Below are 21,070 nucleotides of genomic sequence, written 5' to 3' on the forward strand. Positions count from 1 at the left end.
GGCAGGCTTCTCCGAGGAAGACGAGGCACAGGGATGAAAGGAAGAAACCGAAAGGTAAGCAGCCCCTGACCCCACAGCTGCGGTGGCAGACGCGGGCCCCATGCAAAGCAGAGAAATAGGGTCTATTCCCCCTCCTGCCTCCCCTCTTCCTGTGAAGGCACAGTCATGCCCACAGTCGTGCAGAGGCACTGGCTGGGGCTCCGTTCACAGGCTTCCCCGAAATCTGGGGCTCTGGGGCGCTAGGAAGCAGAGGGTGCCCAAGCAGCTCAATGTCTCCTTTATGTCTCACTTCTGGCAGGTTTTGGACGCTGTGAGGACGAGTTGGAGGAGGCTTGTGCATCCCTAGAGGCATGGTAAGCAATGCCCCCCTCCATAAATCTGCAGTGGGTCAGTCCCCTCCTCTTGTGTCATGCAGCTCAACCCCCCCCCCCCCCCCCAGGGGCAGTAGCCCTAGTAATCCCTCTCCTGCCCCGACCTATAGACCAGGCAAGCAACTATTCTCCTTAGAATCATGCAATTCATTCCCAATCAGCAGAAGTTGCCATCTCTAATCCACCCCCATGCATCATACAATGGGTCATTCCCTCCTTGAGCATCATGCGGCTCATTTAACCTGGGAGGGAGGCGATAGATTGTATCGACTGGACTGGACCATCCTCCCCTCCGAAGAGGGTGAGAAAATGTTTGATGGGAACAGCCCCGTGCACACCAGGGAAGTGAGGTGGAGAGGTCAGGAGCAAGGCTGGCTTTTCTGGAACGGTGAGTAGGATCCGGCATCACCTCTGTAATGGTCCCACCTCCACCTTCAGTCCCCCAGCATGGGTTCCGAGTGGGATTTGAACCCTGGACCTTCAGCTCTGCAGCATAAAGCACCCCTTAGAGCCTGCACTCAGCTACCTGATCTCGCTGTTCCACAGCCTCGGCAAGCTCCTGGAGCAGCTCCCCTTGGCTCCCACCCTCAGGATCGCTGAGAGGAGGCTAGAGTACGTGGCCAGACACCTGGATGAAGTTCTGATACCGTAAGACAACAGCACAGGGGGCACCAGACTGGGGGCTGGGTGGGAGGGGATAGTGAATGGAGAGAGGAGGGAGCAGGGAAAACCAGACACTCCAGGATCCTAAAATAACAGGGAAAAAGCCACTAAGAGGCTTCAGCTTCCAAGGTGAGATACCAGTGACAGTGAGGTGAGGGATTCTCAGAAATTAAATGCAGAGACCACAAGCTGGGTTGTGAGTAGGATCAAATCCTTCTGTCCGGCAAGATCTCCCAGCAGGCGACTGTCTAGAACCTACCCCTGCTCCCTGCTGTGTTTGAAAGAAACAGCAATCAGATGACCCCCTGGGTCCCGAATCATACTCAAGGCCCCATTGTGCTAGGTGCTGCACATGTGCATGTGACGAAGGGGTTATCGTTATAGATCAAATGAGTGCCAGCTCCCCCTCTCAGTCCTTCGTCAGCCAGTTGATGTCCTTGTGTCAGAGTGTGGTGTGCCATGCATGCCTAGGCACTGCCCCATTGCACTACAGTTGGAAGGCTGTGCCCAAGCCCCGCCTTTGCTCAGCAGGGCCATGTCCCATCTGTCTCTGTCTGCTCTCTCCCACAGGCCGAGTGTGATGACATCTGCGGCCAGCCAGTTCTCCTCTATGGAATCCATCCCCTCTTCCCTCTGGAGTCACAGCTCCTTTTCCCTAGGAGAAGCCTCCGTGACTCGGTCAGAGCCCCTCTGCCGCACAAGGGAGATCATGCCTGCCGCGGGCTGGGAAGGATCCACTCATCCCATCCAAGCCCAGCCTCTCCCCAGGCCTCCTGCCCACAGCAGACGAGACCAGCGAGAGCAGATCACCCCCCAGAAACCCCACATGGCTCTTCTGCCTCCAGCTCCACAAACAAAACCCCTGAGATCCGACACCAGCCCTCAGCGTGCCCAGGAGATCCAGGAACCATGTGGTTCCTGCACCTTGGAATCCCTGCCTCAAAAGGCTGACAGGATCATGGCAACCCCTGATGCCATCCTGGCCACGCTTGTGCCCACGGCAGTGGTCAAGCTGCAGGATCACTTGGCTCAGAAATGCTCGGAGATCCAAATGCAGGCGTTTCCTAAGATGGTGAGAGAGTCTCACAGAAATGCTCCCCTCGTGAGAGAGACTGCCCTGCCTGGGCCACTCCGCCCCCCTAGAGAGCCAGACAAGCCCAGGACAGAGGCATTGCCAACGATGGGACAACAGCCTGCCCACCCCATCGAACTCCACATAAGGCGTGAGCATCTCGTCATTCAGCGGGGGCTGCTCACCCTGGACCCAGAGGCCCCGGCAAAGCTGCCTCACGCCGTCCCAGCCAGGGGAGCTGGGGTGGAGTTCAGTGAGATGGAGACCGATTTCCTGCTCAGTGAGGTCAGGGAGAAGTTGGACTGGCACACTGCTGAGCTGCATGGTCTTCAAGACATCACGGCTCCACACGGGTTCATTGGAACTGTGAATTCAAAGCTCTCCAGGGACCAGCCACCAATCAGAGTTTGCAAGAAGTGCCATAAGGTTCAACGGAAGAGACCAGCTGGCTCTGCAGGTGCTGACTTGCCCAGAATTCCACAGCAATGGACTCCAGGAGACTCCTCAGCATCATCCAACCTCAACAAGATCCCAGTGGTGTGGCTCCTTCCAGCAGACGGGAGCAAGACGCAGGATGGAATGGGGAAAATGGCTCCCACCAAGCAACCAAAGATGGTGTCCATTGCTACGAGTACAACAGGGCTTTCGCAAGCTGGGGAGAAAGCAACTGGGAGTCCTGACGGTTCTCCTCCAAAGCCAGCAAAGGATTCCAGAGCTAGGACACCATCCCCTTCAAGGAGCAAAGATCCAGTTCTCAAACGGATCTTAATGTGTCTCAAGAAAACCTTCGCCAAACTTCAAAACAAAGCGAAGTCCCAAATGTCCAAGGACTCTCGTTCAAGAAGACCTGGTACTAAATTTACAAAGCCACCCTTTTGGAAGGCAAGGGCCTCCAAGGGTGTCTTGTAGTAGTATAAAGCCCTACCGTCAACCCTGCCCCTTGGCCCCTTAAATCCCACCCATGGGGGTATTACTTCCGGGGTCAAGGCGGACACATGACCGGAAGCAAAGTGTGTCATGTGACCCCTATAAAAACTACCCGCTGCCCTCTACCAATCAGGATGGGTTTCGCCCGCATAGGCCTGCCCCGAGAGGAGATTTGACCAATATGGGGGAGTTCCAGTGTGGGGTGACCCATCCGGAAAGGGTTCATGTGACCCCTCTAAGAACTCCTCCCACCGCCTTCTACCAATCACGATGGGTTTCGGTCGCATAGGACCGCCCCGAGAGCAGATTTGACCAATTGGGGATGTTCCAGGGCGGGGTGATCCGTCCGGAAGTGGATAATGCGATCTCTCTAAGAACTCCTCCCACCACCCTCTACCAATCGTGATGGGTTTCGGTCATATAGGACTGCCCCGAGAGCAGATTTGACCAATCTGGGGTGTTCTAGGGCGGGATGACCCATCCGGAAAGGGTTCATGTGACCCCTCTAAGAACTCCTCCCACCGCCTTCTACCAATCACGATGGGTTTCGGTCACGTAGGACCGCCCCAAGAGCAGATTTGACCAATCGGGGATGTTCCAGGGCGGGGTGACCTGTCCGGAAGTGGATTATGTGACCTCTCTAAGAACTCCTCCCACCACCCTCTACCAATCGTGATGGGTTTCGGTCATACAGGACCGCCCCCCAGAGCAGATTTGACCAATCGGGGGTGTTCTAGGGCGGGATGACCCATCCGGAAAGGGTTCACGTGACCCCTCTAAGAACTCCTCCCACCGCCTTCTACCAATCACGATGGGTTTCGGTCACGTAGGACCGCCCCAAGAGCAGATTTGACCAATCGGGGATGTTCCAGGGCGGGGTGACCCGTTCGGAAGTGGATAATGTGACCTCTCTAAGAACTCCTCCCACTGCCCTCTACCAGTCGCAATGGGTTTCGGTCATATAGGACTGCCCCGAGAGCAGATTTGACCAATCGGGGGTGTTCTAGGGCGGGGTGACCCGCCCAGAAGAGGGTCATCTGACCCCTCTAAAAACTCCTCCCAGCGCCTTCTGCCAATCAGAGTGCAGCACCATTACCCCATAGGTCCCACTGCTGGGGCAGAAGAGGCCATCTTTTACCAGGAACGCGTGCTTTAGAAATCGTGGAAACATGGACTCCTTCACCACCCCCGTGAGAACTTCGGATTTTGTTTTAGCTCCGAGGGCCTTTGACCATCCGCAGAGAAAGCGCTACATCAGCGACAGTTCCAAGGAGGAGGAGGGAGCGACCGAGGAGGGCCCTTTGGCCCAGCCGTTGATGGATACGCCGGAACCTGAAACCCAACTGCTTGGGAGACACCCCGATGAGTGTGGTGGCCTCTTGTCGTCCATCCCCCTGGAGGAGGAAGGCAGACACAGCTCAGGGGAGTCACCGGAGGACAAGGTGAATGCACAAGACGTCGCTCAGGAAAATGAATTATTAAGAAGTGATGGTTGATGATGGGGTGTAATGGGGTTAGGAATCGCGGGGGGGGGGGGGTTGTGTAAATTTAAAAACAAGCAGTGGGAATTTACACTGTTTCTTTTCTGAAAATCTCTCGACAGCTCGACGATGCCTTTCTAGAGGAGCAGGAGGCCCTGGACAGCGTTGCATCAAGCAGCGAAGATGAACTGGGCCCACCTTGGTTCTGCTCAACCCCGATACAAATTGTTGAAGAGGACTCCGAGGATGACGGCTATGAGGAGTTTAGGAGGAGGCTTGTCATGGAACTAACTGAGCCAGTGCCACGTCGTGAGCGTAAAAAAAGTCCTGCAGACTATTGTACGCGTTGCTGTTTATGCTGTCCTTAATCACTGCCTTAGGGAAAAGCTTTTTGAAGATTGTGAGGGCTGTGTCATAGATGTGCCAGCCCAACGGCACCATGACTGTGTGACTTGGACTTCAGTGGATATAAACTGCAAGCTCCGGGGCCTGTGTGCTGAGCTGTGTTTGGAAATCCTATTAAACACTGTTACTGCCATAGGTTATGCTATGCAATGTCTGTGCCTAACCCAAGAACATTTAGCGCCGGGGGGACCTTGATAAAAAACAAGCCCCAAGACATTCATTGAGATCTGCAAAGGGCCCCCACTTGGAATGGGCACTGTAAGAGTCCCTACAGAAAAATGTATTTGAACTAAAAGAAAAGAAAAGCAGCCCAGTTGTGCAGACAATTTATTCCCCCAGCCCAGCCCACAAAAGGGAATGCTGTGGAGGGGTGAGCCCATCAACCTGCTGACTATTTTGAAACAAAGAGTTAGGGTGGTATAAAAACCTCAGGGAGCTTGGAGCCTGTCTCTTCCAACAGAAACGCTCTTGAATCGCTGCTGGACTGCAAGAGGAGGTATGCGCCCTGTTTTGAACTCTGAAAATAGATATTCTATAATGCCATTCTTTGGCCATGCTGTCTTAGTAAATAATGGTGCCTGGCTTTATTGCAGTGTGATCTGTTTAGCATGGAACCAGGAACTTTAAGCTGCCTTTCACCACCAGGCCAAGGTAAAAACCATTTTAACTATAGATGTGCTTAATACTGTTAAATTTAAAAAAAAAAAAAAACCTTCAGGTATTACACAGGTTGTATAGGGATTTGGGGGTAATCCTAACTTAACGTGTTTGCTTGTTCTTTAACCTGAAGGCCCAAACACACATGGCAGGGGTGGGGGCGAGGTGGTGGTGGACAGAACAACCATGTGCCTTTTAAATGCATGTGGGTTTATTGAAAAGTATTTTCAATGGATTTTAAAAGTAGTTTGGTTTTTATTTTGCAAAATGAGATGTCTTTTTAAAAATGTTTGTGGGTTTGTTTTTTAAAGCGGTAGAAATAAACTCAAAACCTGTGTTTGTTGTACAGCCTGAAATGGATGATTTTGTTTTAAAGCTGTGACTTTTCAAATAGAAAAACACCCTAACGAATATTTTATTTTTTTAAGTTTACAAGACAGTTTCATGTGTTTTATTATAATGTTGTTTGCTTCACAGTACGGTCAAAACACGAGAGGGTAAACAAGCTCAAAAGAAAAAGGAAAGAGACAGCTGAAAAGGAAAATTCACCAGCATCAATGACTGATGGATGGAGGAAGCCCAGTAAATAAATTTTGCTTATTTGTTTCATGAGGTTTTGTATTTTAAGTAAACCCATAGGTGTGGGTGAGAAAGATGGTAAAGTTCAGTTTCGTAAAATGTCTTTTCTCCCCCTTCATAGGCACGGGCAGCTTTCCTGACAATGCTGTAGTCGAAGCTACAGGGACACCTCCACCAGAACCGCCAAAGAACCAGGAATCTGCTTTGAGACCTTTAACAACGCTAACACAAAACAGCACAAGCAGGAGCGCCGCCAGCTTTTCTGCCGCCCTAGGCGGCGGAAGGTCCCGCCCCGAAATGCCGCCCCCCCACAGAGGCGGCGGAAGGTCCCGCCACTGAAATACCGCCGCGGTCGCCGCCCCCCAAATTGAAGCGCCCTAGGCGACCACCTAGGTCGCCTAATGGGTTGCGCCGGCCCTGAGCACCAGGGTGCAGATGAAGCATCAGGGCAGCCCAAACCTCTTATACGTCAAACCCAAGGACAAAACAAAAGATTCTGGTAAAGACCAACCACGCAAACACAACGCCAGTTCCTCAGCGGCCACCACCACACCAAGCCCTGAGAAAACTGAGCAAAAACACACACATTCACAAACCCGGAGCACGCGCTTTAGGGGTTGTGAATAAAAAACCAAGGACTGACAGACCATTCTCCCAACACCATAAGCTCGTCACAGCTCCCCCATATTCTAGTATTTGGGAAAAGTATGATGCTTCATTCAGAAAACTGATGAAGATTTGGGGAAAATACGAGGCTTTGTTCAGAATACTGGTGGCTGCTATATCCTCAGGGGTCTAAAAGAAAGGAGGGCTGGAAACCACGTCAAAAATGCAAAAGCTCTGGCTGGTGACTTTTTGAAAAATACTTCAATTTTTCCAAAAGGGGGCTCTGAGCAGGCGTGACTAGCCGTGGAAAGGGGCCTGGGTAAAAAAGGCACCCTGAGGGGTACACATCAGCTCAGGTGTAAACAAAAGGGGGGACAGCTCTTGGTGGACAAACAAATGGCGGCCAAAAAGTTCCAGGCCAGGGTCTCAGTAAAAATTTTAAAAAAGGCTAAAGAGGTAATGAGGAAAAAAGTAAAAAGAGATGCCCCCTACTGGAGGCTCTCAAACTGGCTTGTCTGAAAATGGGGAGGTGGAACCCGACTCTCACGCAGAGTCTGGTTTAGAAAATTCCCCAGAGGGCTCTCTAGAAGGTCCCCGTCTGCTCCTGATAACCCTCACGGAGGCCCCTCGGAGTCTGACTCTCAAATAGCATCTGCTGTAGAAGATGCCGCTGACGGTCCCATAGAGGAACCCCCAAGTAACCCTGAAAATGCAGAGGTGTATATGGAGAGAGTGAGAAGTTGGCAACGTGAATTACCTAGATTTGGGGGGTCGGTGTATTGTGAGGAATTTCGTTTTGTCAATCCTGAGGGAATAAATTCAGCTCAGCAGGTTGTTGAAGCCATACACAGGGGAATACAGTTAGTTCTAGATGACGTTAATGGTGATTATGATGATTATGTTCAGTTACGTTTAGAGCCGAAATTTAACTAACCCTTTGTTTTCAGTCAGAAGAACTAGGCATGAGCTGTCTGCTGAGGATTTCTTAACTCAGGCCTCAAAGCTGCTACAGAGCAATAGAGAGTTGCATCTCGATGGGACGTTGCGCCTCGTTGTGACAGTTGTAAAAAACAGGGGTGGGGGCGCTCGTAGAGTTTTAAATTCTATCCGCGGTAGTCAAATCCTACATAAAAAGAGACAATGCTTAGTAGACCTGATTTACACCGGTACCAATCTGTGTTTTGCGGCTGGGCTCTTGGCCGTTATGTCCGACCGTAAACCTATGGACGCGGAATTGTTAGCGGGGGCGAGAAAGTTGCAGGAGAAACTGGGGGGTCAGATCAAAAAAAGGTTCTGCTCAGTGACGTAGCAACGTTTGAACAGCATTTAGGAGTCAATATACAGGTGGTGCTGTATGCAGCGAAAGGTGGATGGGGCTTTTTTAAAACGGGGGGGCCCAGTGTACCCCAAGACTTTTTTCATCCCGTTGCACGATGAGCATTACTATGGGGTTCTGGATGTGAAAAAGTTCTTCGGTGTGAAAAATTATTGTGAGTTTTGCCACATGGCGTACAGTCACGACCACTCTTGCAGGTATCGTTGCCGCCTCTGTTTGAGTGTAACATGCTTGGACAGCACGGGCGTGCAGCTGAGGTGTCCTAGCTGTAGACTGTATTGTCGATCCAAAGAGTGTTTAGACGGACACGTCGACTGTGCATCGAAAAAACAAGTCGAATGCCTGTCTAAAACTTTGTGTGATAAGTGTCAGTCTTATGTGGGCAAGCGGCACAGGTGTAAAGGGAGGCGGTGTAAGCTTGTGAAATCGAGAAAGCTTTTACCAAGTATGTGCATCACAGAAACCTGAGCATTATGTTTATAGTTCAAAACGTATTTTGTCAGGTGGAAAAGAGTCACACGATTAACCTAAACGCAAAAACCCCAGGGATAAATTACAAATCGCTACGCTCGCTCTGCAAATGTACCCCGGCAAAGCTGAATTCTTTCTAGAAGCTTTTGAGGATGCTACCAAAAGACCTTATGGCTACCTGGTGGTGGATTTAAATGCTTCCACACCAGAAGCTTATAGACTAAGAACTGGTGTTTTCCCTCCAGACTGGCTGGTGGTTTATACTTTGAAAAGAACAACAGCGGGTATAAAAAGAGATGAACTATTGGCAGGCCTCTTTGTAACAGCTGGGGTTGCTGACCGAAAACATGTCTAGCTGTGTAAAGAGAAACCTGGTCCTTTTAAAATTACTTAGCAAATCGTCCCCGCAGCAAAGGAGGGCTAGACTATGTTCGGCCTCTGACGATTTAGTAGCGGCCATCTCAGAAATAGCGCTCAAGCTCCCAACTTCCCTGGGGGTGTAATAGATTTTCTTTAACAGAGCTGCCTAGACATGACTTTTACTGGTACCGTCTTTTACTGACAAAAATATGAAAGGGGACACATTCATATTGACACAGTTAAATAAATACGTTTTATTAATCGCCTGGTTTAACACGACCTTTTACAGCCGCCTGTAAAAATGGACTCCATAAGGGAGTCTGAGCTGGTTCATTCTTCCATTTTGTCCTTTTCCAGATGTTCGTCTTGATATCTGTGTCTCATATCATGCATCAGCTGTTTTTGCTTATGTCTGTTTACTCCCACGGGGCTACCGATGTGTAAGTTCTCAAAGGCCTCTAGAAAGGCATCATCGAACTGTTGAGAGATTTCGGAAAAGAAAGTAAGCACCCCACTGCTTGTTTTTAGATTTACACAACCCGCTGGTTCCTAACCCCATTACACCCCATCATCAACTGTCACTTCTTAATCATTCATTTACCTGAGCAACGTCTTTTCCATTCACCTTGTTCTCCGGTGAATCCCCCGAGCTGTGTTCGCCTTCCTCCTCCATGGGGGTGGACGACAAGAGGCCACCACACTCATCGGAGTGTCTCACAAGCAGTTGGGTTTCGGGTTCCGGCGTATCCATCAACGGCTAGGCCATAGGGCCCTCCTCGGTCGCTCCCTCTTCCTCCTCGGAACTGTTGCTGATGTAGTGCTTTCTCCACGGATGGTCAAAGGCCCTCGGGGCTAAAACAAAGTCCGAAGTTCTCACGGGGGTGGTGAAGGACTCCATGTTTCCACGATTTCTAAAGCACGCGTTCTTGGTAAAAGATGGCCTCTTCTGCCCCGGCGCTGGGACTTATGGGGTGATGTTGCTGCACTCTGATTGGCAGAGTGTGCTGGGAGGAGTTTTTAAAGGGGTCACACAACCCTCTTCTGGGCGGGTCACCCCGCCCTGGAACACCCCCGATTGGTCAAATCTGCTCTCGGGGCGGTCCTGTGCGACCGAAACCCATCACTATTGGTAGAGGGCGGTGGGAGGAGTTCTTAGAGATGTCACATTATCCACTTCCGGATGGGTCACCCCACCCCGGGACACCCCCGATTGGTCAAATCTGCTCTCAGGGCAGTCCTATGTGGCTGTCACCCCTCCTGATTGGTAGAGGGAAGTGGGATGAGTTCTTAGAGGGGTCACATGACACACATTGCTTCCAGTCATCTGTCCGCCTTGAACCCAGAAGTAATACCCCCCATGGGTGGGACTTCAGGTGACAGGTGGTCGGGGCTTAAGGGGTCAAGGGGTGAGGTTTAAGGGGTCAAGGGGAGGTGTTACGGTTTGATTGACGGTAGGGTCCTTATACTACTTCCGTTTTCCATACTATCGAATCCCACCCTGCCAGCATGCCCACTAACAGAAGGGGCCCACAAATTCCACCATCTCCCTAGCATCCAGCGGGCACCATCAACACAGCTCTGTGTCAAGGCATCAGCCATCCTCCATGGCCTGCCACGCCCCTGCTAGTCCAGTCCAAACAATGCACCTGGAGGGTGATGGGCTTGAACACACAACTCTCAGTCCTGACGTGCAACTGCCCTCTGCTCTGCCCCTCTCCACTGAGCCCTGTTGCTGCATCCTGCTCTGCTCTGCTCGGCTCTGCAGCACCCTTGGCGACTCTAGACCTGCGCAGGGGACAGATCATCTTGCCGAACTGCCTGGTATTTTTTATGATGAGAACGAACCTCAGGACTGTTGCCCTCAAACCCAAGTCACACATACGCCTGCTCAGGCTATAATCAATCCAGTCTCAGTTCCACCCGCGTCATTCGCCTTTCTCTCTTGAGTGGAAGAGTTTCTTCCAGTAATTGAAGATTTGTGGTCCATGGATTAACTATGGAGTTAAATTAACTGCAGATAATTTAAATCACCCACTTACATTTTCTGGTCCTCTGAATATCCCGACAGAAACCCGGAGCGGATAGGAATGGCTTTTGCTACATTTCATCCCAGGGTTTATCAGTTTTATTGGTTTTAGACTGTTTGGCATTTTCCTGCCATTAATCAAGTTCCTCTCGAACCCACTGCTCTGCAGATCCATTCATAATGCTCCATGGATGGATACACAGGCGGCATCACACTCGTTAGCCACCCACTTACCTGTGGCAGTTGGAAATGGGGCCCATGACCCTGAGCTCCAGAAATGCAGCCCTTGAGGAGGGAAAGGAGCAGCTCCTCCGCTATTCAGAGGAAAACAATAAAATCTAATAGATACTTAATCTGGTCTGATGTGCTTTGTGCAACAGAGGACAGCAGTGCATGTCCATACACAGTCCCCTGGGGATGTAGGGCTGGGGATCATTGCTTGACATGGCTGACTATGAATGGATTGCAATTAGGACTGGGTGGATTGGGTCTTGTTACCAGATGTGCCCATTACTTTGGGGTATGCTCATTTATTCGGGTTACTCTTCTGGGGAAGGGGATTCTGTAATTCTATCAGTGTACTGTTTGTGTCATTTGTGTTTTTATATGGAGCTCTACTTCTCCCTTCTGCAAGTCCCCTCCCAATGGAGCTATCCTGCAGGACCTAGGTTCCCCAGGGCTGGGTTTCTCCAGCCCCAGAACCGGATGAACACACCCACACCCCACATACATTAACAAAGCAAGTCTGAGCCGACGGGTCCATCAGCACTGTCAAGCTGACCCCTTATATGTCTCTGGACTCACTGGGCTGGAGGAAGCAGCACTTTCAAGCTGTCCCCCCTTATATGCCCCTGGGCTCCATGGACTGGGTCAAGCAGCACTTTCAAGCTGTTACCCTTATGTGTCCCAGATTCAGCACATCCCTATCCCCAATCTCCCAACACAATTGCACTGGCAGTAACCTACTTGATGAGCAAACCCCACAGTATTTTGGGCGTTGCAGGGTGTGACGGGTTGGATCACAGAAACCCCCTTGGGACTGCCACCTAATATACCAAGACTACCCCTGCTCCTCTTTTCCCTGCCAGCTCAGGACTCCAGCACCCTGTCTTGCTGAGCCACACACTCCCGTCTGCTCCAACACAGACACAGGGTCTGAATCACTTGTCCCAGAGCTGCAAGTTTACCTGAAAACAGCTCACAGAAGTGTTCTTGTCTTTAGCACTCAGATGCCCAACTCCCAATGGGGTCTAAACCCAGATAAATCCGTTTTACCCTGCATAAGGCTTATGCAGGGCAAACTCATAAATTGTTTGCCCTCTATTACACTGATAGAGAGATATGCACAGTTGTTTGCTCACCCAGGTATTAATACATACTCTGAGTAAATTACTAAATAAAAAGTGATTTTATTAAAAACAGAAAATAGGATTTAAGTGGTTCCAAGTGGTAACAGGCAGAACAAAGTAAGTCACCAAGCAAAATAAAATAAAATGCGCAAATCTATGTCTAACCAAACTGAATACAGATAATCTCACCCTCAGAGATGCTTCAGTAAGCTTTTTCTCAGACTGGACTTCTTCCAGGCCTGGGCACAATTCTTTCCCCTGGTACAGCTCTTGTTGCAGCTCAGGTGATAGCTAGGGGATTCTTCATGATGGCTCCTCTCCCCTCTGTTCTCTTCCACCCCTTTATATATCTTTTGCATAAGGCAGGAACCCTTTGTCCCTCTGGGATTCCACCCCCCCTCACTGGAAAAGCACCAGGTTAAAGATAGATTCCAGTTCAGGTGACATGATCACATGTCACTGCAAGACTTCATTGCCCACTTGCCAGCACACACATATACAGGAAGACTAACAGGTAAACACAGCCATTTGCAGACAATGATCTTTGTTAATGGGAGTCAAGATTCCAAACCATCCTTAATGGCCCATACTTTACATAATTACAATAGGCCCTCAGAGTTATGTTTTATATTTCTAGTTTTAGATACAAGAGTGGTACATTTCTACAAATAGGATGATCACACTCAGTAGATTATGAGCTTTGTAATGATACCTTACAAGAGACCTTTTGCACGAAGTATATCCCAGTTGCATTATATTCACTTATTATCAAATCATTATAAAACTATCCCAGTTACATTATATTCACTTATTATCATGTTTTTATAAAACCATATAGACTGCACAACGTCACACAGGGATCTTTAGCTTAGGTAAAAGAAGCGTTGCTGTAGAGTGAATCGGGGAAGCCAAAAACACAAAAGAGTAAAGTTCAGCAAGAGAGAAAGAAGCAACCAACTTAACCATAAAAGTTATTTCTTGAATAATAGTGACAACTACACAAGGAGGGCTAAACCAACATAACATACATGATTAAAGGTTAATACCTAAGGTAGAAAGGAAAACCGAGAGAGAGAAAGAGGGGGGATCTCACCCACTCCATGAGGCTTGAACTGGTCGGGGTTCCCAGAAGATGGTGGTAGCTGAGGGTCCCGAATGCTGGAGACAGGCAGAGCCCCCAGCACGATCAGTCAGGAGAAGATGGAGTTCCAGTGGAACTGATGAATAGTTTGGATCTAAGCATCAGAACCCTGACTGGAGGGTGAGTAGGGATTTTTGAGAGAAATGACAGTGGTTGAAGGGAGAACACTAGATTTGTTTCTAGGTAAGCTGATGACTCAAGGGTTTTCTTTAGGCTAGACAATAGGAGCTGATCCCTCTTGGCTATGGGTGGTGTTTTCTTCCAGGGAGCTCACAATGCTGATTCCATTGATATTGTTGAGCAACTCAGGCTGATTTTATTTCAGCCCACATCTTAATAGTTTTGAATACTATTGTCATAACTATAAAGGGAAGGGTAACAGCTGTCCTGTGTACAGTACTATAAAAACCCTCCTGGCCATAGACTCCAAAATCCTTTTCCCTGTAAAGGGTTAAGAAGCTCAGGTAACCTGGCTGGCATCTGACCTAAAGGACCAATAAGGGGACAAGATACTTTCAAATCTTGGGGGGGGGGAAGGCTTTTGTTTGTGTTCTTTGTTTGTGTGGGCCTTCGCTCTCGGGACTGAGAGGGACCAGACATCAATCCAGGTTCTCCACATCTTTCTAAACAAGTCTCTCCTATTTCAAACTTGTAAGTAAATAGCCAGGCAAGGCGTGTTAGTTTTCCTTTGTTTTCTCAACTTGTAAATGTACCTTTTACTAGAGTGTTTATCTTTGTTTGCTGTACTTTGAACCTAAGACTAGAGGGGAGTCCTCTGAGCTCTTTAAGTTTGATTACCCTGTAAGGTTAATTTCCATACTGATTTTACAGAGATGATTTTTACCTTTTTCTTTAATTAAAAGCCTTCTTTTAAAGAACCTGATTGATTTTTCCTTGTTTAAGATCCAAGGGGTTTGGATCTTGATTCACCAGGAGTTGGTGGGAGGAAGGAGGGGAATGGTTAATTTCTCCTTGTTTTAGATCCAAGGGGGTTGGATCTGTATTCACCAGGAGTTGGTGGGAGGAAGGAGGGGAATGGTTAATTTCTCCTTGTTTTAGATCCAAGGGGTTTGGATCTGTATTCACCAGGGAATTGGTGAAGGTTTTTCAAGGCTTCCCAGGGAGGGAATCCATTGGAAATGGTGGCAGCGGACCAGGGCTAAGCAGGTAGTTAAGCTTAGAAGTTTTCATGCAGGCCCCTACATTTGTACCCTAAAGTTCAAAGTGGGGATCCAGCCTTGACAACTATAGATCACAATTTTCAGCTCAGTTGGTCTGAACAGGCAGAGCTTTAAAATGGCTATGCTCTAAAGTGTATATTAACTACAATTTTATAAACCTGCATGTCCGAGAACTGTGTGCCACTACTACTAGACAGGGGCACAAGGCAATTCAGTGTGAATCACAGAAATGTAGGACTGGAAGGGACATCAACAGGTCATCTAGTCAAACCCCTGCACTGAGGCAGGACTGAGTAATAACAACACTAGACCATCCTTGACAGGTGTTTGTCTAACCTCTTAAAAAACTCCAATGACTGCTATTCCATAACCTCTTTAGGTAATTTGTCCAGTGCTTTTAACTACCTCTACAGTTAGGAAGTTTTTCCTAATATCTAACCTAAATCTCCCTTGCTACAATTTAAGCCCATTGCTTCTTTTTCCTGCATGTCCTGAGTGGCACGGGGCTGAGTCCAGGCAGTGGGATTGCGGGGAGGGAGGTCGAGGAAGTCGGTGGGTGTGTGGGGATGGACCAGGGGAAGCAGGGTGGAGGAACTGAGGGGGACAGGACTGGGAGAGTGAGGGGGGCTGAGGGGGATGGGACAGGACTGGGATAGGGGGAGCAGGGTAGGGGCTGAGGGGAGCATGAATGGGACAGGGTAGAGAGCTGTGTAGAGTGGGACGGGGTGGGGAGAGGGACAGGGTCTGGAGGGGATGAGACGGAGGGGAGCAGGACTGGAATGGGGGGAAGTTGAGGGGGTGGGACAGCAGGGGGAGCGATGGGGGTGGGATGACGGGAGAGGCTGAAGAAGAGATTTGGGGTAGGGCAGGGACTGAGGGCAATGGGTTTGGGGTGGGAGGTACAGGGGGGACTGCGGGGGAGGCTGAGGGAACAGGGTCAGGGCGGGGGCTGAGGGCAGTGGGTTGGGTCTACACTGGCACCTCTCAGCATTGCTGTGCCGGGCGGCAGACCTGCGCCAGCGCTACCCTGGCGATGGAAGAGTCCTCAGTGGAAATGCAGACTTCATGACACAGACCCTCCTCGACATGTCAAACCTGATGCTGCTCTGGGCAGTCGCTAGGCTCTTGTCACTTTCAAACCCATGCAGGGGATCTGGCTCTTTTTCAGTTCTCAGGTTAAGAAAAGCCTCTGCATTTTGTGAGGGCTTCAGCATTCACAGTCCTACTTCAAAAAGAACAGGAGTACTTGTGGCACCTTAGAGACTAACAAATTTATTAGAGCATAAGCTTTCGTGGACTACAGCATCCGAAGAAGTGGGCTGTAGTCCACGAAAGCTTATGCTCTAATAAATTTGTTAGTCTCTAAGGTGCCACAAGTATTCCTGTTCTTTTTGCGGATACAGACTAACACGGCTTCTACTCTGAAAACAGTCCTACTTCACAAACTGCTTGACACATTGCTCCCAGGGCATTCATTTTCATTCATTACCTGCAGGTCCATCAGATTAATGAGCAACACAGGGGGAAGGAACACAATGGTGTCAAGGATTTTTAATTTTTCAAACCACTTTGGCCTCAACAGGGATAACTGCAAGTCTGGAAAGAGCAGATGGGTGTTAGGATGGGTTTGGGTATTTATTTATTTATTTATTTATTTAAGTGAAAATGTTTGGGTCTGAGCAAAGGCTGCAAACTTCCCTTTGGAAACCTCTGCTGATCTTTTGCCCCAGGGGCTAATGACAGCCTGGAATCCGGGACAGATTTCCGCATCCATGCAGGGTGAGATAATGGGGGGAGGGGAGGGACTGCGGGGGAGGCTGTGGGAACAGGGGCAGGGACTGAGGGCAGTGGATTGAGGGTGGGGGGCACAAGGGGGACACTGCAGGGGAAGCTGAGGGAACGGGGTCAGGGTGAGGGCTGAGGGCAGTGGGTCGGGTGAGATGATGGGGGAGGGGAGGGACTGTGAGGGAGGCAGAGGGAACCGGGTCAGGGTGGGGGCTGAGGGCAGTGGGTCGGGTGAGATGATTGGGGGAAGGGGAGGGACTGTGGGGGAGGCAGAGGGAACGGGGTCAGGGTGGGGGCTGAGGGCAGTGGGTCGGGTGAGATGATGGGGGAGGGGAGGGACTGTGGGGGAGGCAGAGGGAACAGGGTCAGGGGGACTGAGGGCAGTGGATTGAGGGTGGGGGGCACAGGGGGGACACTGCGGGGGAGGCATCCCCTGACAGCGCCAGCTCGGAGCAGGGCCACCCACATGCCAATCAACTGGGGCCGCTTTGGCAACTCACTGGCAGGCGAGAACTGGGTTTAATTTACATCAAGGGGCAAATGGCAGCCACCCTCATCTGTCATATGCAGAGGTGGCAGGGAGAAGCTGCAGGTCCCAGCATGCAATGCGGCCTGCCTGATTGGATCTGGATGGAGCATTGCATGCTGGTGTGTATAGCTTCCCCAGCCCGCACTCGGGCACGGAAGGTGATGGTGATTACTTGTGAGAACTGTGTGGCCTGCAGGGTCTCGTTTAGCCACCACCCCGGTTTAGAGGAGCCAGCACTGGCCTCTCCTCTTTGGGATTGCAGTAGAGAAGCCTGGTTGTTCAGCCCCATCTCCCTGCTGTAGGATTTACCCGTTATCATGGGCAAACAAGTCCAGCGTTGCTGAATGGACCTGTGCCTCCTAAGAGCCCCCAGTCATTTTCATGGCACTCCCCAGGAACCTGCTGGGACCGGAGAGCCAGGGGACTGATAGGAAATCGTGAGCCTTTCACTTGTGGGTCACTTTGGGAGGGTTTTGTCCTGGGCTAGTTCTTAGGTGATCTGTGTCCATCTCTCGGCTGGCAGCCTCGCTGGAAGTTTCCCTAGGAAAGACAAAACCCCTCAGTCCCTGGCGATGGCCCACTGGCAGGGCGTGTGTGTGAGGGAAGCGTGTGCTGCTGCTGTGGGCACTGGACCTGCTCCATGGATGAATGGAGGCCTTGGGTCCCTCGTGCTGCAGATCCAGCCCCTTCTGCTAATGCGAACCTCACTGGGTCGGTGCCTGCTGCTGGAGCTGGGCTTCCTTGGCCAAGCCCACTGGCAGCAGTGGGAATGGTGCAGGGGGGCTGCGACGCTGGCCTCCCGACAGACCCAGCTAGCCAGACGAGCGTTTCCACAGCCGGTTTGTTCTGACCAATTTCTGCTTGTGTAATGTGCTCCCTTTGAATCCAGTGCATTCCCAGGGCTCTGGGCCAGAGACCAGTCCTGCAGCCATGTTTGTCGTGTCCTCTACATACTGGCTGCTGAGTCGTCTCTCTCAGTGCATGGAGCCTTTTCAGATCGGGAGATGGAGCCTATCGTTAGGGCTACAGAAAAGCTTGTTGCCCCACTAAGATCTCGTCTACCCTTTGGTTTGAAACTGATTTAGTCCCTAAAGCTGGTGTCCAGGAAGACACTAACACGGCTGGAAATCTCAATGTGGACGGGGCCAAGGGCAGCCGCCGAACCCTCCACCAGCCCCAGTTGTGTTATCTGCCTTGTGCTGGCTGCTCTCTGCAGGCTCGAGAAACTGGAGAACGAATCCAAGACTAATCAGGACAAGTTTGAAGAGATCACCTCCAAATGGGGCTCGGCCAAAGAGAAAACCATCCCGCAGGACCTGTGGGACGTGCTCAACCTGCAGCAGCAGCAGTGTGCTCTGCTCATCGAAGAGAAGAACAAGCTCATCAGCGAACTGCAGCAGGTAGATAGCCGGAGCCAGGAGTGCGGGTGTGTGTGTGGAGACGGCTGTGGGGCACGGAGGGTCTTGCTGGAGCATGTTAATGTTAGAGGGACACTGTCCAAGAGTAAGTGACCCAGAACTGCCTGTCGCTTCTCTTAGGCCAGGGTACTGTGCTCCCCTACAGTAACAAATCCATATACACAGACTCAGCATACACTCATGTCCTGGCAGTAACAGACCAGGACCCAAGAAACCTGTTCCATACTTTTCCCACCCATACCCAACAACCCTCCAAGTTCACACCCAGGGTTCTTCCCAGCAAGTTACTTCCCTCTCCCTCAGCTCCTCCGTTACCCCTGATTTCTCCAAGCTTTTGTCCTGCTGCTGAGGGGTGTGGGAAATACGGTTCTGTATTGTAGTTTAAATGAATTACTACTCAGAGCTCTGTATTGATATGCCTAGTAAGGAATCCATTTCTCAAAAAACATTTCCTGAATCTTTGTTGTTGTCTGTATTGTTACAGACATACTTGCTGACAGGTATTTTGAAATAACTGACCAAAAATAATTGAAACTGGGGTGATTATACAGTAGTGTGTTATTTTGACAAATAAAATATGCAGAATTTTGCAGAATTGTAAAATATTGTGTGCAGAATTTTAATTTTTTTGTTGCAAGATAGTTATTTTTTGGCACAGAATCCCCCCAGGAGTAATCTCCCTGCCAATGCATGATTGTTCCCATAGTTTACTCTTGGGGCTTTCTAGTCCTGCCCCTCCTTAGTCCAGACAAGGGTTAAATAGCCCAAACATTGAGGCTTCCTCCTCCTTGCTAGCAAGTGTAGTAGATCTTCCCATCATCTCTTCTCTCTCCTAACCACTGTTCTGTTCCTCAGTTCTCTTCCCTCGTCACTTTCCATAATGGCTGAAGGGGCAGATGCAGGATATTGATTGTTAGGTTCTCTGGCTTGTGCTGAAGCTCTGCAGAGCAATGTTTCTCAGTTCAGTGTCTGCTCTTCTCCTGCAGGAGCTGAAAAGCAAAGATGACCAGTATGTTCCCGGCCAATGGGAGCTGCGGAGTCGGTGCTTGGGGCGGGGGTAGCACGTGGAGCTCCCTGGCTGCTCCTGTGCGTAGGAACCAGAGGGATGTGCCGCTCGCTTCCGGGAGCCGTTCTGAGCCAGAGCAGGTAGGGAGCCTGCCTTAGCCCCCAGGACTTTTAGCGACCTATTAAAATCTCCCGGATTGCTTTCAATAGCCACCGGGAGATGGAGGCCGATTCCGGGAGACTCCCGCCAATCCGGAAGGGTTGGCAACCCTATGACTGTTCCTGGCGCCCGCACTGCCCTGCTGGCTGACCTTAGGCATGGAGTGCCAGTCTCTGTGCCTCAGTTTCCCCATATGTAGAATGGGAATAATGATACTGACGTCCTTTGTGAAGTGCTCTGAGAGCTATGGATGAAAATCCAGGTGCAGCCAGGGGCTGAACATAGAACTAACTGCAGCTGCTCTGACCAGAGCTGGGGTGGGGGAGTTGCAAACAGATGCCCTCCTCTCCTGCAATCAACTAACTCCGCTCAACTGCGGGGCCCCACTCTGCCCAGGGCTGGCCTGAGGCCTGGGGAGGGCCAGTGCAAACAGAGGGTAGAGCACATGTAAGGGCTCCCTGCCCAGGGCTCCCTGCAGTAGGAGACGTGCAGCCCCTGCTGCTTGTCCTGGGAACTGCGCTAACACTTCCGGCTTTGCAAAGCTGTCGGGGCTTGTAGCCGTTCAGGTGAGTCTGACTGTGTCTAGTGCAGTGTCCTCTGGGGTGCTGCTATTTCCTGGGGGAGGTGATGCAGGGGCACCTCGTGTGTTGTATGGTCAGTGACGGGGGAGTGCATGGACAGAAGCTGGCATGGCACGGGGGCCGTTGACGGGCAATGCATGAATAGAGGCTGTGTAGAAGTGCCCGGGGGCTGTGGAGGGGCAGTGCACAGGTGGAGGCTGGTGGAGTTGCACGGGGGCGGTGCACAGGTGGAGGCTGGCTGGCGTTGCACGGGGGCGGTGCACAGGTGGAGGCTGGCAGTGGAGGCTGGCTGGAATTGCACGGGGGCGGTGCACAGGTTGAGGGTGGCTGGCGTTGCACGGGGGCGGTGCACAGGGGCACGCTGGCTGGCGTTGCACAGGGGCGTTGCACAGGGGCACGCTGGCTGGCGTTGCACGGGGGCGGTGCACAGGGGCAGGCTGGCTGGCGTTGCACGGGGGCGGTGCACAGGGGCAGGCTGGCTGGCGTTGCATGCGGGCAGTGCACAGGTGCAGGCTGGCTGGCGGTGCACGGGGTGCAGGCGGGGTGCTTTGCACAGCAGTGCAAGGCTGGACGCTTTGTCTGCACCAGCACAGAATCACGCTCCCTGCTCAAGTGCAAAACCTTGGCTTCTGCAGCCGGTCGCTCCGCCCTTTCCCCGGGGAAGGGAGCTGTGGGGCAGGGGCGGGGCTGTAGGTGCAGGCGAAGGAGGGCAGAGGAGGTCGGGTTCCCTGCAGCCCCTGCTCGCAGCCCCCCGGGAAGGAGAGCAGCAGACCCCCTGCGCCCCGCTGCAATGCCCGGGGGGCGGCGGGTGCCCCGTGCAGCCAGGCCGGGTGAGGTCGGTCCCCTGGGGTGGGATGTGACCCCGAACGGAGGTTTGAATCTGTGTTTGCAGGATGCCCGGGGCAGGCTGGCTCGGCTCGGCTCGGTACTGACCAGGTACCCAGGAGAGGCCACGTCAGGGACAGGC

At 51.3% G+C, this 21,070-nt stretch overlaps 1 protein-coding gene and 1 long non-coding RNA gene across 2 annotated transcripts in view; both read left to right on the forward strand.

Annotated features, from left to right (window-relative positions):
• LOC135982128 (uncharacterized) overlaps nt 1-21,070 on the forward strand; it is a 75,451-nt gene that overhangs the window by 2,878 nt on the left and 51,503 nt on the right. The window lies entirely within an intron of this gene.
• Nucleotides 17,530-19,489, forward strand: LOC135981995 (dynein regulatory complex protein 1-like). The gene is made up of 2 exons (XM_065587246.1): nt 17,530-18,339; nt 19,344-19,489. Exons 1-2 carry the CDS (start codon nt 18,073-18,075, stop codon nt 19,416-19,418), a joined length of 342 nt encoding a protein of 113 aa, XP_065443318.1. The 5' UTR covers nt 17,530-18,072; the 3' UTR covers nt 19,419-19,489.

Source organism: Chrysemys picta, chromosome 3 (assembly GCF_011386835.1).
Source record: "Chrysemys picta bellii isolate R12L10 chromosome 3, ASM1138683v2, whole genome shotgun sequence".
Taxonomy (NCBI): domain Eukaryota; kingdom Metazoa; phylum Chordata; order Testudines; family Emydidae; genus Chrysemys; species Chrysemys picta.